This window comes from Lycorma delicatula, chromosome 1 (assembly GCF_047948215.1).
Source record: "Lycorma delicatula isolate Av1 chromosome 1, ASM4794821v1, whole genome shotgun sequence".
In the NCBI taxonomy this organism is placed as follows: Eukaryota; Metazoa; Arthropoda; class Insecta; order Hemiptera; family Fulgoridae; genus Lycorma; species Lycorma delicatula.
The window spans coordinates 87,864,758-87,880,576 of record NC_134455.1 but is presented as its reverse complement, the minus strand read 5'-3'; the positions used below and the strand labels follow the sequence as shown (position 1 = coordinate 87,880,576).

At 30.6% G+C, this 15,819-nt stretch overlaps 1 protein-coding gene across 15 annotated transcripts in view; it reads left to right on the top strand.

Moving 5' to 3' along the window:
* The window catches only part of Unc-115a (actin binding LIM protein Uncoordinated 115a), a 430,063-nt gene that overhangs the window by 293,801 nt on the left and 120,443 nt on the right, over positions 1-15,819 (top strand). For all 15 annotated transcript variants that reach the window (XR_012755285.1, XR_012755284.1, XM_075357657.1 and 12 more), the window contains 2 exons: positions 447-542; positions 2,386-2,569. Coding sequence is in view for 13 of the 15 variants with exons in the window: in XM_075357657.1 (XP_075213772.1) it covers positions 447-542; positions 2,386-2,569 (280 nt within the window). In the remaining 2 variants the exon portion in view is untranslated. The remainder of the gene's footprint in view (positions 1-446; positions 543-2,385; positions 2,570-15,819) is intronic.

The window sequence follows — 15,819 nt, the reverse complement described above, 5'->3', positions numbered from 1 at the left end:
TGTAATGTTTTGTTTGATAGAAAACCTTGAAGTTGAAGGAAATTAAGTCTGTGTTCATCATCACTTAACATTCATTAAATTTTAATTATTATTTCTAAAATGAGAGTTATTATTTTATTTTTTGGTTAATTACAACATCCTGTGGCTATTAACCAGAAAGTTTTTGAAAATAACCATTGTTGTTTGTTGTTGGAGTCTTTATTTTCTTATGAGTAGATTCATTTCCTGTCATATGAATGTTTTTTACCTGTATTCTTTGATTTAGACATCCTTCTATTTGAATATTAGAACAAATATTTGGTTTAAAGACATGGCGATGACTGCTTGGATTATTCTCTTATTTGTTGTTTGTAGTTTTTTCTGTATTTTTAAATATGTTTTAGTGATTATGTATCATAATCCAAAAATATTTATTTGTATTAATTTTAATGAAATTCTTTTTTTAGGGAAAACGTATTGCCAGAGCTGTAAAAAGAAATGTTCAGGAGAAGTTCTTAGAGTACAAGACAAGTACTTTCACATTGCCTGCTTTAAGTGTAAAGGTATGTTTACTTTATTATGGTTTAAAAAAAAATACTATTCATGTAGAATATTTTTATTTGACATTTATGGCCTTATTAAGTTTATTGAGGTATTCCCCGTAGTATGGCAATTACATGTTAGGGATTATTATGATTAAACATTTTTTTTTACCTTTTGCCATGAATAATATGTGCCTACTTAATAAATGGTAAATCATCAGTTGCTATGTGATGTGGTTTTGTAACCCTATTGCTAGTATGAAAGGGTAAGAACTGGTAGTAAAGCCATCTGGCTTTAAAATGAACAAGACAAATCAAACGTATATAATAATCAAACTCTTCATTAATAGATTTGGAGAAAATTATTTGCCATTTTCATTTATTTTCTAAGGTTTTATTATTTTTTTTACTTTTAATAAATGATAACCACCATTCTGTACATATTCCTGTAAACATTTTGAAGTTTACTTTTACGTTCCTTATCATGTTATCTAGCATTTCCACTATTTCATTAGTAACAGCCATCGTCAGATCTACAGTTTTATGATCTGCTGATGTAGACCTTTTATCTCAGACGACCAAAAGAAAATAGTAACATGACTGATCTGTAATTAAGTTAACCAAAATTTGTTAATATTTCTTGAAGTAACAGTTTTTGCATTACATTAATTGACATTTTTGCTGCTTGTGTAGTATGGCCATATTATTGATAGTAAACATTAGCAAAATGAATTTCACTTGCATTCTAACTACCTCTCATCAAGGAAGTTTTTCTTCATTTCTGTTTATTGAACTTGAGTTTGACTATTCTGCTCATGAAAATATATGTTTATACTTCACCATACTGCTTCATGTTCACAAATTAAGTTACATTAGCCAACTATGTTATGTACTCTCAGTAACAGAAATTCTCTTCACCAACACACTCACAAAGATAAAAGAAAGCTTTAACTGACAATCATTATTTTTATCATTAAAAATTTTGAGAATTGATTCAGCACATTCTTTTCAGTATTCAGAATTACATTTGCATAATTCTTGCATTATCATTATTTTTATATGGGTGATAATGAAGGTACACATGCAAAATACTTTGAGCAGTACTGTGTTGGCTGGCAGGGCTATGTCTTTGCCTGAGTTCTGGCAGATGCAGCACTTCAAACTTTCCAGCAATTTGAACAGTATATTCCTAGAACATGGGCCTGTAGATTTAATTCATTTATTTTTTCAAATTTAACTATTTGCCAAAAATTCTTAACCTTAAACATAATTAAATTGCAACTAAGTAAAGTTTAGCGTCTCCTGACATTTGAATTTTGTAACTAACAAGCTGGGTTCAGACTTCAGAATCTCCTGTATTTAAAAATGTCTCTAACATCAATGCGTAGTGATATTTATTGCACTGATTCAGTGCAAAAATTTGAGTTATAATATCATTGCTTTAGCGCATCTCATTCAAATAGAGGGAAGATAGATGTGTAGTCTGCTCCAAAATTGTTCATTTTTCTGCCAGCCCTTTTATAATTTCAAAAAGTAAAAACGTCTAAAAATAAATATTAATTTTTTTTAATATTGTGTCAAGAAAAGAAATGTGGAATAGATTGTTAAAAAAATATGTGCCCTGGAAACCCAAAATAGAATCTAGAACTTTTTATTTTACTGGAAGAAGCTGTTATTATTATTACCCATTAAAAATTCTGGCCATTTACACTGAAACTAGTTAGTATTGTTTAATTTTAGTGATCTTAGAACCATTTCTATTAAACATGGTTTCAGCTGTTCACATTTTATTCTTATTTCACCGTCCTCATCTCATTCTGCTTATTTTTAGATCTAGAAAAAATTTGTTTATTTTGTTTTGTAGTGTGTAAGAATTCGCTCGCTCAGGGTGGATTTTTCTGCAAGGATGGAGGTTATTATTGTACTAAGGACTATCAGACACGTTATGGGACCAAATGTGCTATCTGTGGAGAATATGTTGAAGGTGAAGTCGTTTCTGCACTCGGCAACACCTATCACCAAAAGTGTTTCACATGTGCTCGTTGTCGGTATGTCTTACATTTTATTCTCTTACTGTACTTTGTACTGATGAAAATATTTTATTTTAAACAATTTTCTGTTAAAATTAAAATATTAATACTATTTGTTGTTTAGAAGTATTATTATACTTTTCTCTTTAACATGTTAAATAGCCATTTGATTGTAATCACATGAGCACTACAACTAAATTCAGTCTAAGTTGCCATAATGTATTTTAAAAAACGTTGACCTCATTATTATGAAATTGAGTATAGTTTAAAAATTTGTTATGGAGAGGTGATGATTATTTTTTGCATGTTATATTCTACAAGTTTATATTGGATGAATTAATTATTAAATTTACAGGCCACATGAAAAATTAATATTATACTGAGAGTTGTTAGATACTCATTAAAGTGATTATTATTTAACTTATTGTATATAAAAAAATTATGTGGACACCACATGACTTACTTGTACGCCTATTAAATTACATATATACATTTTTTTTAAATGAAAAGTACATAAAATTGTATTTTATTAATAACTTTTGATAGTTTTTCATTTTATTTTTTATTGTTATTATTGAATTATTATTTATTGTAAAAATTTGTTTACAATCAGACGTTAATAATTATTAATAAGCCAATATATTAAAACAAAAAAAAGGAGATGAAGTCGGATTCAAACCTTTACCTTGTAAGCTCCAAATATTTCATTAATTAAAAGTTCATTTGGCTATAACTCTGGAGCCAATGAAAACAAGTACCACTTATGATATCATTGAAAAGCTCTCAATGAGGGCTTATTGCAGTTAAGAAAAATTAAAAAATCCAAAAAATTTTGCTTTTTGGACACTTTTGATGCAGTCGATTGCAACCAAAAGGGGAGGTGCACAACCAGATGTTACAACAGTTCTATATCCAAAATTTCAACATCCTATGGCTAATCGTTTTTGGATTATGTGAGAAATATACATAAATATTTACATATATCATGCCAGAACTAGTCAAAATGGATTCAGGGATGGTGGAAATGGATATTTCTGTTGAAATTTAGGAACTGTGATTTTTTTTCAATTATAATACTTCCTTTATGTCGTACAAGGAAGTAAAAATGAATCTGTCTTATGGCAAAATTTATTTTAAAGAAATCCTTACATGTATGTATCTGGTGTAAACAGTTGTGTGCTGCACTATGTGGTACTCATCTTAAGAATACTAATATTCTTTTGTTTTCTTCTTTTTTTTTATTAAAATCACATTTTATTGATATGAATGAAGGTTGTTATAATTTGTTTAACCGATTGTATTTATTAACATGCAATATTTATATTTGTATTTTTTAATTAGACTAAATAGGGGTTTATTTTAAATTTTATGTTCGAAAGAGTTTCAGTAATTTTATGTTCTATTTTTGAATAAGGTTTCATGTCCAAAATGTGTTTCAAATTTATTTAAATTTTAAATATTGGATACATTATTTTTTCATTGCATTCCTCGCCCAATTATTTTGAATATTAAGTGAAGTTTATCTGATGGTTGCTTTGTATTTGTCTAAATATTATCAGATCTTAGTCATCTGACAGATCAGAAAGCTTATTATAATTGTAAATTATCATCAACATGTGTAATTTTGGTAGCTACAGATTGTTCATTAGTTGGGATAATTATGCATTACATATAGGAACAGTGATTTAAAAAAAAATGTATATAGGTTTATCCACCTTTTGATGCACAGGAGCTTGGTGTTATAATAATTTTTGTTCTGTTTTGGTTATATGTTAGTATGTGTAACAGGACACACTAACGTTATATGTTAGTGTGTAGTATGAATTTGTAGAATTGTTATGGGAGAGATAACAAGTAATCTATTCTGTAGCATGCTGTGCCATTGGAAAAACTTAAATTCCATAACATCCATAAACATTTAACTGTACTTTTACTTCAACTTTTATACTGTAATGCAATTACTGATTGATGTACTGCATCCACTTTTAAGAGAGTTGTATGCAAAATTCCCTTTAATTATTTTCAGAGCTGTGTGCATAAAAATTAATTGTGGCAAAAATAAATTTGTTCGGGCGGGTGCACGCACATCAATTATACAATACATTCAGATACGTATACATATTTAAACAAAAACAATTAGGGAGCTTGTTCTATTTTAGATTAATACTATTCTTAACTTTTTAAACTTTTTGTATCTGTCTTTCAAAGAAATTCATTCTTTATAAACTTCATTTGTATTTACTTCTTGACTATTGGCTAAATGTAATTTAATTAACATAAGGTCACACAAGTGTTCAATTTCAAGTCTGTTTCGGTAATTTGTTTTTATGAAATTTATAACAAAAATTCACATTCGCAGTCTGCGCTGGATATTGAACTTGTAATGTTATATAGAAAGGAAACGTTCGAAAATTTATATTTGGTTTTGACTAAGCTTAATATATCGCTAAAAGTCTTGAACAATACTAGTTTAGTTTTCTCTTGAATTGTAATCTGAATATTCGTTTCATATTTTATCTACGAGGGCTGTCGAAAAAGTAACTTACATTTTGAATTAAAAAACCAACCAAATAAAATAAAAATTTAATATATACATATGAAAGGGACAATCTTAAACTATTTTTCTACATAGTCGCCATTTAAATTGAGGCACTTATCATAACGATGCACAAGCTTTTCAATTCCTTCTCTGTAGAAATCTGCTGCCATAGATTTTTGCACCCATCTTGCACAAAATTTGTGATAACCAAGCTTTCCTGATACAATTTCATGCAGTAAACTTTGTGAAATTTGGGGGAAATGAAGCGAGAATTCTGTAATCATAATGTGGCAATTTTTATGAATTTTATTGTTGATTGATTAATTACTAAATGTTGATTATTAATTTTCATCATCAGTTCATCAGTCACAAGGCTAGGCTGACCACTGTGGTCTTCATTGTGAACATTGGTGCAGCCATTTTTAAACTGAATGCACTACTGCCTCACTCTACCATCACTCATTATTCCATCTCTGTACACCTTGCAAAATTGCCAATGAATTTCAATTGGTTTGAGGTTTTTTACCAGTAAAAACCTAATCACTGTACGCACCTCACAACTTGTGGGATTTTCTATTGAAGCACACCTCTCAATAATTCTCAATGAACAAAGTAGAAAAATCACAGTCCACACGCTATGGTACCTTGATGCATACTGAGTGTAGAAACATTTTGATGCCAATATGGCGGCTCTATCCTTGCCCATATCCACACTAGGCACAAACATCAGTTACTTTCTGGACTGCTCTAGTACATCAATGTTTTTATTTGCCATAAATTCTGAATATTTTTTAGAAAGCTGTTTACATTTTGCTTTTCAAAATCAAAATTATTTCCTGAATTTATAATGATTTCATTATCAAATGCTTGCCAATCTTTTAATTCTTTATTTAGAAATCTGCTGTCTAAGTACAATCATACACGTTTAATAAATCGAATTATAGCTGATGTATCCATGTAGTTTTGATGTTCCAATAATATTTTTCTTACAATGTCACTCCAAAAGATTTCATGTCCCAAATATTGAGTTTTTAGTTGGTTACTTTTTACATACCGATGAACATCGGAGTTGTTGAATCATTTTTTTGTTGATATTTGTGCAAGGAAATAAGCTCTTCTAATAAATACAACTTTAAGAGCAAATATTGCTTACCCGATGTAAATTAATCACAATTTGTTCAAAATATTTAATATTTTTAATTTTAATTTTAGCTTTATTAAATATTTAATTTTTTTTTCACATCATTGAATACGTTTATTATATGTATAGCTTATGCATTCAACAAATTTAAGTGCGTAATTTTTGCATCTCTAGTTTTTAGGTAGTTAAATAAATTTTTCCTTGTGTTTATGTATGTCAAGAACGGAATTAATTGAAAGATTGATTTTTATTGTGAATATCACATTTTCAATTAGAATCTTCACTAAATGATAATCTGATTTTCTACATTCTTGTTTTTCTGTTTTTAAATTGACGTTCTTCAGAAGTTTCCATTAGAATTTTTAAAATCCACCATTTTTCAAATGTTTCAATTTATATACTAATTCTGTATGTCATTTTTGAATTACATGCTGTTTTAAATAATCGTAATTCCCATGAATTTCACCTTTTCCCATACTAAATTCTCCGAGAAATTTTGCTTCCACACCTAGAGTACATAGAAAACAATTCCAGTTTCTTCATCATATTGAAAAGTTTCATTTAGTTTTATGGTTTCTTTTCTATTTGAAGATGGTGCATCAGTTTTTACTAATACTGAAAGCCATTCCTTTTTAAATGATATGCAAGCTTTTTTACTGGAAGTATTTGCTTTTTTACTTTTGATTCTTTGTTGACCTTAAACATTTTCAATGTTTAAGCAAAATTAAATTTAAGCAAAAGCAATTATCAATATTATTATTATTCCAAATTATTTAATGTGTTATAATTTTAAAATGAATAATAAAAATAAGTACTATAGTTTTCCACCAAACCTTTGCAGTGAGACGGAAAAAAAAACAAATTTTGTGTAACGACCACACTACACTTTTATGCGTTGATGATTAATTTGTAACCAATTCATATATCCAAGACAAGTATACATTACAAGATATGCTCACCACGTACTTATTAGTAGATGGGTTCTCGTGTACCTATTTGTGAATATTTTTTGTAATGTCATTTGCTTATTTAGCATGCACTGTGTTGTTCATAGCACTGTTATTTGTCAAGCAAAGGTGTGTGTAGTCGTTTTTGATAATCTGTTTGTGTAGTAAAGTATTTTTCAGTTAACCTAATTTGAGTCAACTGTGTATTCTTTGTCATGACATCATTTGTGTACAACGCAAGAGCTTTGTAGCAAGAGCATACCTTCAAATGTTTACTTATACTTAACAACTGGAAAGAATTTTTTTATTGTGAATAGTAGTTATAAAATCCTGTAAGAAGGTCACAGTGTATGCTACTCTATAGTCTCAACTAAATGTGTCATTGAGTATACCTTGCATATTTACAATAGCTGATAGTAGATGCACAGGATTGTAGATGCAATAAATTTCTCTGTGCAATTTATTCCAATAACTTTAAAATCATTGTGTGGCCGTGCACCTGCAAAGATTAGAGGAAACTATGGCTGTATGCCAAATTTTTTTAGGGTTACCATTTTTATAGTGTGATATTTCAAATAAGAGTTGTCATTAAGTGTTTGGTTGGGAAGTCCAGGTTTTCTTATGTAGGCAGTTATAATTTATTCATTAAATAAGTGCAATGTAGTTATATGTACATAATATATAATGTGTGGGGTTGTTATCAATCATAGAAGAAGATATTTGTTTTATACATGTTCATTACTTAGAGGGTCAGCATGCAATCAAAACATGGAAAAATAAGCCTTAAAATAGGTGACCTTAGGAGGATTTCAATGGTGAACTATTTGAATAAGCACATTAAGGTAGCCAGGATTCTAAAATGTATCTACTGATTAGTAGGCAGGATTTAATTGATGATGAACTGTTGTAAAGCGTGGTACTTATCCGATTTTAACTGGTTGAATTTTATTATGCTTGTTTGTAACTGTAATGACATTTAAGGATGAATTTCATTCATTCATTCATTGTGTTCTCCAAATGGGGCTTGGCTGCTCTTCACTTGTTCCTGTCCTGTGCGAGTATTTTTGTTTCTGAATATTTTCCCACAACCCCATCAATCAAATGAAATTTTCTTCTTTCCTTCTTTCCATTTACCAATCCTTTGACTGCATCTATTAGTAAGCAATTTGTCATACACAGTTCCTTTTCCTGCCTAAAATGGTATTAAACATTATTTTTCTTCTCTTCTACTCTTCTCAACACTTGCTCATTTATTACTCTTCCCTGTCAGATGTTTACCTTTTTATGCCTTACCCACATCTCAAATACCGAAATTCGTTTGTGTTGCTTTCTTAAAGTCTACGTTTCTACACCATAAAGCATAATACTCTAAATAAAACATCTTGTCAATCTCTTCCTAAAATCTAAGTTCATTTACCCACATAGCAACTCCTTTTCCTACTAAATACCTCTTTACCCATTGCTATTCTCTTTTTGATTTCTATGGTACTGCTAAGATCTTTTGTTTTGAGGTTACCCAAGTACTTAAATTTCACCACCTGCTCTAGTACCTCAGTCCCAATTTGTACATTAATATTTTCATCCTCGCCACCTAATACTACATTTTGTTTTCTTTTTATTAATTTTCATCCCTAGATTTTCACAAGCCTCATTTAGATCGCTAAGCATTTCATTTAACTTTGTTACACTTTCTACCAGCACCACCATGTCATCAGCAAATCGTATACATTCTATTTTTCTAACACCTATTGCCACCCTTTTTTCCCCTCAAACCAGTGTTGATGATTTCTTCTAGATAATATTAAATAGTGTAGGTGACATGCAGCATCCTTGTCTAATTCCGCTTCCTGTTTCTATCTTTTGTATTATCTTACTTCCTATTCTTACTTTTATTTTCTGGCTCATGTACAACTGTTTCATAAGTCTCCTATCTTTTCAATTCCTTTCTTCAAAATTATCATCAATGTATCCCATATTACTCTATCAAAAGCTTTTTCTAGGTCTACAAACGCAACATTTAAGGATGAAGGTTTTATTTTTTGAAGTAATTTTAGATATATTTCAGTGTATAATTTATATTTATTTTTATGCTGTGAGTTAACAGAAGAAATAATAATTTGTTTTAATTAATATTTACTTCCTGAACCTGAAATATGAAAGTTCTTATGCTGAGTTTATTGGTATGATGATATGCAGTATGTTAAAAAACTCCCAATAATAGAATTTGTGGGAATTTAAGAAATTTAAGGTTTTGTTTTTAGAATTAAGGGAAATTTAAGCAATTTTTAGAAAGTTGATGAGATTTTTAGAATGTTTCAATTTCAAGCATTGTATTTACCAACGAAATATATAATGTTTTATGTTAAATTAATAAACATTAAATGAAATTAAAAGTTAAACTTCATAGCAAAAGTTTAATATAGTATGATATTGTTCGATTCAGATGTTTCAATTTATAGTTTATATCTATGTGGTTCTGACCATTAAATAGACAACCTATGTATTTGTTGACTAATCCTATTCCTATAATGATATATGTTCATGTCTTCTACATATTAATAATAGAGAAGAAAAATGTCTGTATTTGTTTGTGTTCTATCCAATAGAAAAAGTGTCCACCATTAACACATCATTTTTAATTTAAATTTTTTCAAAGCAACAAAGCAGTAATTGCTTATGTATATTTTTATTTTTTATACAAATTTTAACTAGCACCAACTGCTACCATCATTTTCAGTAATGAATTCCACAGTTTACTGTAAAACTACATCCAACATTTTTTAATTTCATTGATCAGTGACAACCAGTTTATTGCCAGCTTTATGCCAGCCACTGGCATTTTTTACTTACATTTTTCATTTAGAATTCTTTTTATATTACTTACTGGGATGATATGGTGTTTATGAACATCAAGTTTTAAAATCATACTGTAAAATGTTTAATTCACATTATTTATTTAAAACATTATTTTAAAGTACAAATAAAACTACTCTAGGTGGTTAATAGAATAAAATACAACAAGAAAATTTCAAGAACTTTTAGTAAAGAAATTAAACTGTGTGTAATCTAGATATCATCATACATTTGGGTTGTTAAACAGTTATTGTTAGTAAATACAAACTCTGACTACATTATTAACAAATCATTTTCAACTTGGAATTATGACAGTCCAGCAAAGTTGTTTGCATACACACAAATAAAATTATGTGTATAAACAAAATTTCACGTGAGCGCCCACACACACACACACACACACACACACACACACACACACACACACACACACACACACACACACACATATATATATATATATATATACATGCATACACCATGTGTGTTTGTTTGGTTTTAGGTTTTATTTCATAAATGTAGATGGAAATTTATTATAATGTTCTTTAATTTGTTTATTTTTCTTAATGTTAATATTTATTTGTAACTAATTTCCTTATATTTACTGATTTTTTTTTATATAAGATTCCTGTGACACCTGCAGTACCAGAAGTCTGGAGATAAATGCATAACTATGATTCTCTTTATTAATAAAAAAAATTTTCTAAATTAAACAGTATCACATAGAAGTGGTATCATTGTAATTAAAATAGCTCACAGATAAGATAACAAAAAAGAAAATTAATTAACAAAGAAAAAAAAAACTCTCTATTCATCTCCCCTTGTGCATTGTTCCTTGACTAACATCTACATAAAATGTAAATTTTAAAAAATTACACAAAAAGTAATTTGATATACTTGAAATTTCCTGCTATTACAGTCCAATTTACAAACTTAATTGATACTTTTGCATGACTGTATCACATTATTAACACATATTAACTTGTCCCTTGCCCTGTCAATTAATAAATAAGCATTATTAAGTCGCAAATATTATTTGGATGATAAAAAGGTTGGCAGTGGTGTTGCTATACCTTTTATGACACAAAAATCAAATACATTACAAAATAAAAAATGAATAAAAGTACGATTTACGTATGTAAAGTTGTTATTAGTTTTATCAAGTTTTTGACTAAAATGAAAAATTTTAACTTATTTTATGATAAATTTCTTGGAGGGCGGAATTATTTTTTTTTGCAGACTTTATCCTTATAATGATTCTGAAGCATGCATGTATGTTGTACATCCTTACAATGATTCTGAAGCATGCATGTATGTTGTACAAGTTGTATAACTTTACCAGTACAACTTAATTTAAGCAATTTCAAAACTTTGCTTAAATTCATCTCAGAATATTTAGAAATTATGAACTAAGTACTCAGAAACCAAAAAATGTTCAAACATGTATGATAAGAGATCTCTAACATGTACTAAGAGTATTCTTATGTGATTATTTTAAGTGTATTGCTACTTCAGCTGAGATGTTCTAAAAGAACTAAAATCAGACTCCAAAAACTACATTTTTTTTTTTAGAAAAACATGCTTTTTTATCTGAAAATTTATGTGTTACTTTAATGTTAGGTTTTTCTAAATCATGTAAGTAAAATTCAAAAATTTTAAATTCACAAATTTCTTCCACTCCTTTGGAAAATGTACACAATATGTTAACATGACAAATATGTCCCATATATAGACATCTTCTGAATAAGAGTATGAACAAAATTGGGTCATCTAGTTGGTAGATATTTAGCGAAAAAGCAGTGTAACATATATATATATATATATATATATATATATATATATATATATATATAATATAACATAAACACATTTTCAGATTTTTCATGACTATGTGTTTGTGTTTTCTGTGAATGTGACTAAGGAGTCATATTTCAAATATTTGTTTGTGTGTAATAAGTTTACATTACTCTAAAATCCCAGTTACTGGTTATTTTGACTCTTCACTATAATTTCCCTTATATGAGTATAGAGCTGGGAAAGTAAAAATATGATCAAATAATATTTATTAATTAGGATAAAGTAAATTTATGTAACTCACCTTAAATTTTAACCATCGTACAATAATTATTAAAGTAATTGTTATTACTTGTAATTATTAAAGTACAAATGTTTTAATCTATTGTGTATTCATTCATTTTAGTAAGGGACTGGTTGATTGTTTTACAGTCTGCTAGGCATTTCCAGACATCACAGAATTCAGGCAATGGAATTCTTTTGAAATGTTTGTGGGTTACTTTTTTTGTAGATTAGGAGTAGAAGATGAAAGTCTAGTTATTTTTAGATACAGTACTTAGTGTTAGATCACAAAAACACACACTGATGCTGCTGGCTTTATGCAGTAGGTTCCTCATCAGCCATTAGATTGGAATATTGTGGAACTCCAGGATAGGAAATGGAATCCTTGGAGGTATTCCATGTTACACAGAGTTGCTACCTAAATAAGCTCCAATGAAGAAGTAGATGTCCTGCTGGTTACATGGTGCGATAGAATCAGGATAGCTGACCCACCTTTGTAGGACTTATGAAAGGAAGAAGGAATAAAGGATAAGGCATTGAAGAAGAGGGAATTAACTTTTTAATTTCTTTTGAAAAAAAGTTTTTGTTGCTTATGTTAAATCTCTGGTCAAAACAAATCTGTTGATCAGTAAGTGCAACACCTATCCTGGATAAGATTGACCTGATCTTCCAATGGACTGTGACTGATATAGATCGGTGGTGGGTCTCTTGAGCCATCCTTCTGGCGGTCTGTACCTTCATCAATAAATAGTACTTTCTTCCATCATCTTTTTCATTTGTTAATTTCTGCCCCATTTGGGGTTATAGAAACCCACCGGGTTGGTCTATTGGTGAACTTGTCATCACAAATCAGTTGATTTCTAGTCGAGAGTTCTAAGCTTCAGATCCTATTAAAGGTAGTTAATTTTAAACGGATTTGAAAACTAGAGTGTGGATACCTGTGTTTTGGTGGTTGTTGGGTTTCAATTAACCACACATCTCAGGAATGGTTGACTTCAGACTTAAGAATGGTTGACCTGAGATTGTACAAGATTACACTTCATTTACATTCATACATATTCTCATTCATTCTCTGAAGTTCCAGAGACTAAACAGAAAATGAAAGAAAAGGGGTTATAGATGCAAGTATCTTACTAGGTTCTACTGAGAAAGTTAGGAAGTTGAATCCTTGATGATATACAGTTATGGGCTGCTTTTGTATTGATCCATTGACCTTTTTCTTGTTCAATGATTGCACAATAAGCCTAATGACTTTTCTGTACAAGAAACCTACCCTGCCATACAGAAAATCTACAAATCTATTTTGTAATTATAAAAGTACAAAAAAATAAACAATTTGCAAACAGGAATTCCAACTTCTATGCACCTGGTGCCAAGTGATCCAGATGAACCATCGTCTCCTTTCTTTAACTGCGCTGATTCGTGTAGATCACATCATTGAATGAGTTCAATGAGGTGTAAGATCCCTCCCCAAATGTTCTGTCATTTTGGAGATGTTCCCCTTGTCATCCTGACCACTTCCTGAAACCTGAACGAATTTGCCTGGAGGTCTTACCTTGCACCTGCTTCAACTTCATCTTTTTGACAGTGTTCTATACAGTGAGCTGTTTGTTTCCTCCTTTTCGGCACCTTCTCTTCTGACTTCTAGGAGCTGCCCAGACTGCAGGCTTACACTTCTTGATCGGCTCCTCCCGCTGCAGTATTCTTAGTAGGTCCAAGATTGAACAGAAACAGTAGACTTCTTCTTACAGTCTACTTTTCAGGGGCCTGGTTTGCTGCAGTTCCAGCAGATTGGTCGACCCCTGTGTTTTAATGCTGCAGCAAGCAATCTTTGGTCTTCTGTTGTAGTCGTTCCAGCAACTGGCACCTTAATGTCTTGATGTTGTTTGCGAACTCCTTGTTGCACCCTACTCCCATTCTTCAAAGACTAGCAGTATGACGAGACAGCTCTTTGGCTGCCTCCAATCGCAGAGCCTGAGTAAGGGCATCATTGACTGACTTCATCACCGCAGAAGAAGGTACCTCTTGATCTCGACGTACTGTAGCCTATCGATGGAATTATGTGCTGCCTCCTGGATGTATCCAGGTGGCAGCCTCACTAATCCTGTTGAGCTGGCTGTTCGGTAATGGTGAATTCTTCGTTAGTTTTCTGGACTCATCTCTATAGTTCACATCTGTAGCTAACCGCCAAGCCTTGCTGTCCAAAGCGACCCTCTAGTACTGTGATGACTTCGACACAGCACAGAAGCACTTCTACATCCTGGCCCTAATGTGCGGTGATCAGTGTTGTCCAACCATTATGAGTGGATGCCGCCTCAAACTGCTGCTTGAAGGCAATCCAAGATGTACTCTCATTGAACTTGGGTGATTTCACTGTAGTAAGACGTCCCATCACACACTTTGCCTGGTCCTTGGTCGTGTGAATTTTAATACAAGATCCCTCTGTGCTACAAGCTATTTCCATTGTTCATGCAATATCTCTATGGCTAATATTTACAGTGTTATTTACATTAGTCTCTAAGTTACTATTAACTAGTTTCATTTTAGCTAATCTATCCTCCTACTTATTAGGGTTTATTTTAGAAGCATGTAAATCAGATTTAGCACTTTCTACATCTCTAAATTCAGTACTACGATTACTGAATTTATCCACAATACAAGACATATACACTTCTCTTTTAGTTTATTCATATTTTCGTTCATCTGAGTTAAGAAGGCCATAATATCCTCCTTAGTAACATCCATCTTAGCACTAATAAACTACTCTTACAAGCACAAAACAAAAATAAATAGAAAAACTTTGTCAATAACTTATAGTGCTAACTACCACTGCCCTTGGCAATTTAACAATATAACAAATTTCAAAATAAACAGCACAAGAATAAATTAAACAGTAACAATCAGCACCAACAACTAGTTGAAATAAAAATAAACTTTGACTAGTATAAATAAACCTTTTTTTTTTTTTGTCTTCAGTCATTTGACTGGTTTGATGCAGCTCTCCAAGATTCCCTATCTAGTGCTAGTCGTTTCATTTCAGTATACCCTCTACATAATAATATATATCTAGAATTAAATATGTATTTGTAATTCATTTAGTACATGTTCAGAAATGTATGAAACATACTGGCTTCTAGAAAATAAAATGTTATTAATGATCACAAGATCATTCTAAATATATTTCAAAACTAAATAATTTTTTTTTGTCTTCAGTCATTTGACTGGTTTGATGCAGCTCTCCAAGATTCCCTATCTAGTGCTAGTTGTTTCATTTCGGTATACCCCCTACATCCTACATCCCCAACAATTTGTTTTACATACTCCAAACGTGTCCTGCCTACACAATTTTTCCCTTCTACCTGTCCTTCCAATATTAAAGCGACTATTCCAGGATGCCTTAATATGTGGCCTATAAGTCTGTCTCTTCTTTTAACTATATTTTTCCAAATGCTTCTTTCTTCATCTATTTGCCGCAATACCTCTTCATTTGTCACTTTATCCACCCATCACTTCATCAACATACTGGCTTCTAGAAAATAAAATGTTATTAATGATCACAAGATCATTCTAAATATATTTCAAAACTAAATAATTTTTTTTTTTGTCTTCAGTCATTTGACTGGTTTGATGCAGCTCTCCAAGATTCCCTATCTAGTGCTAGTTGTTTCATTTCGGTATACCCCCTACATCCTACATCCCCAACAATTTGTTT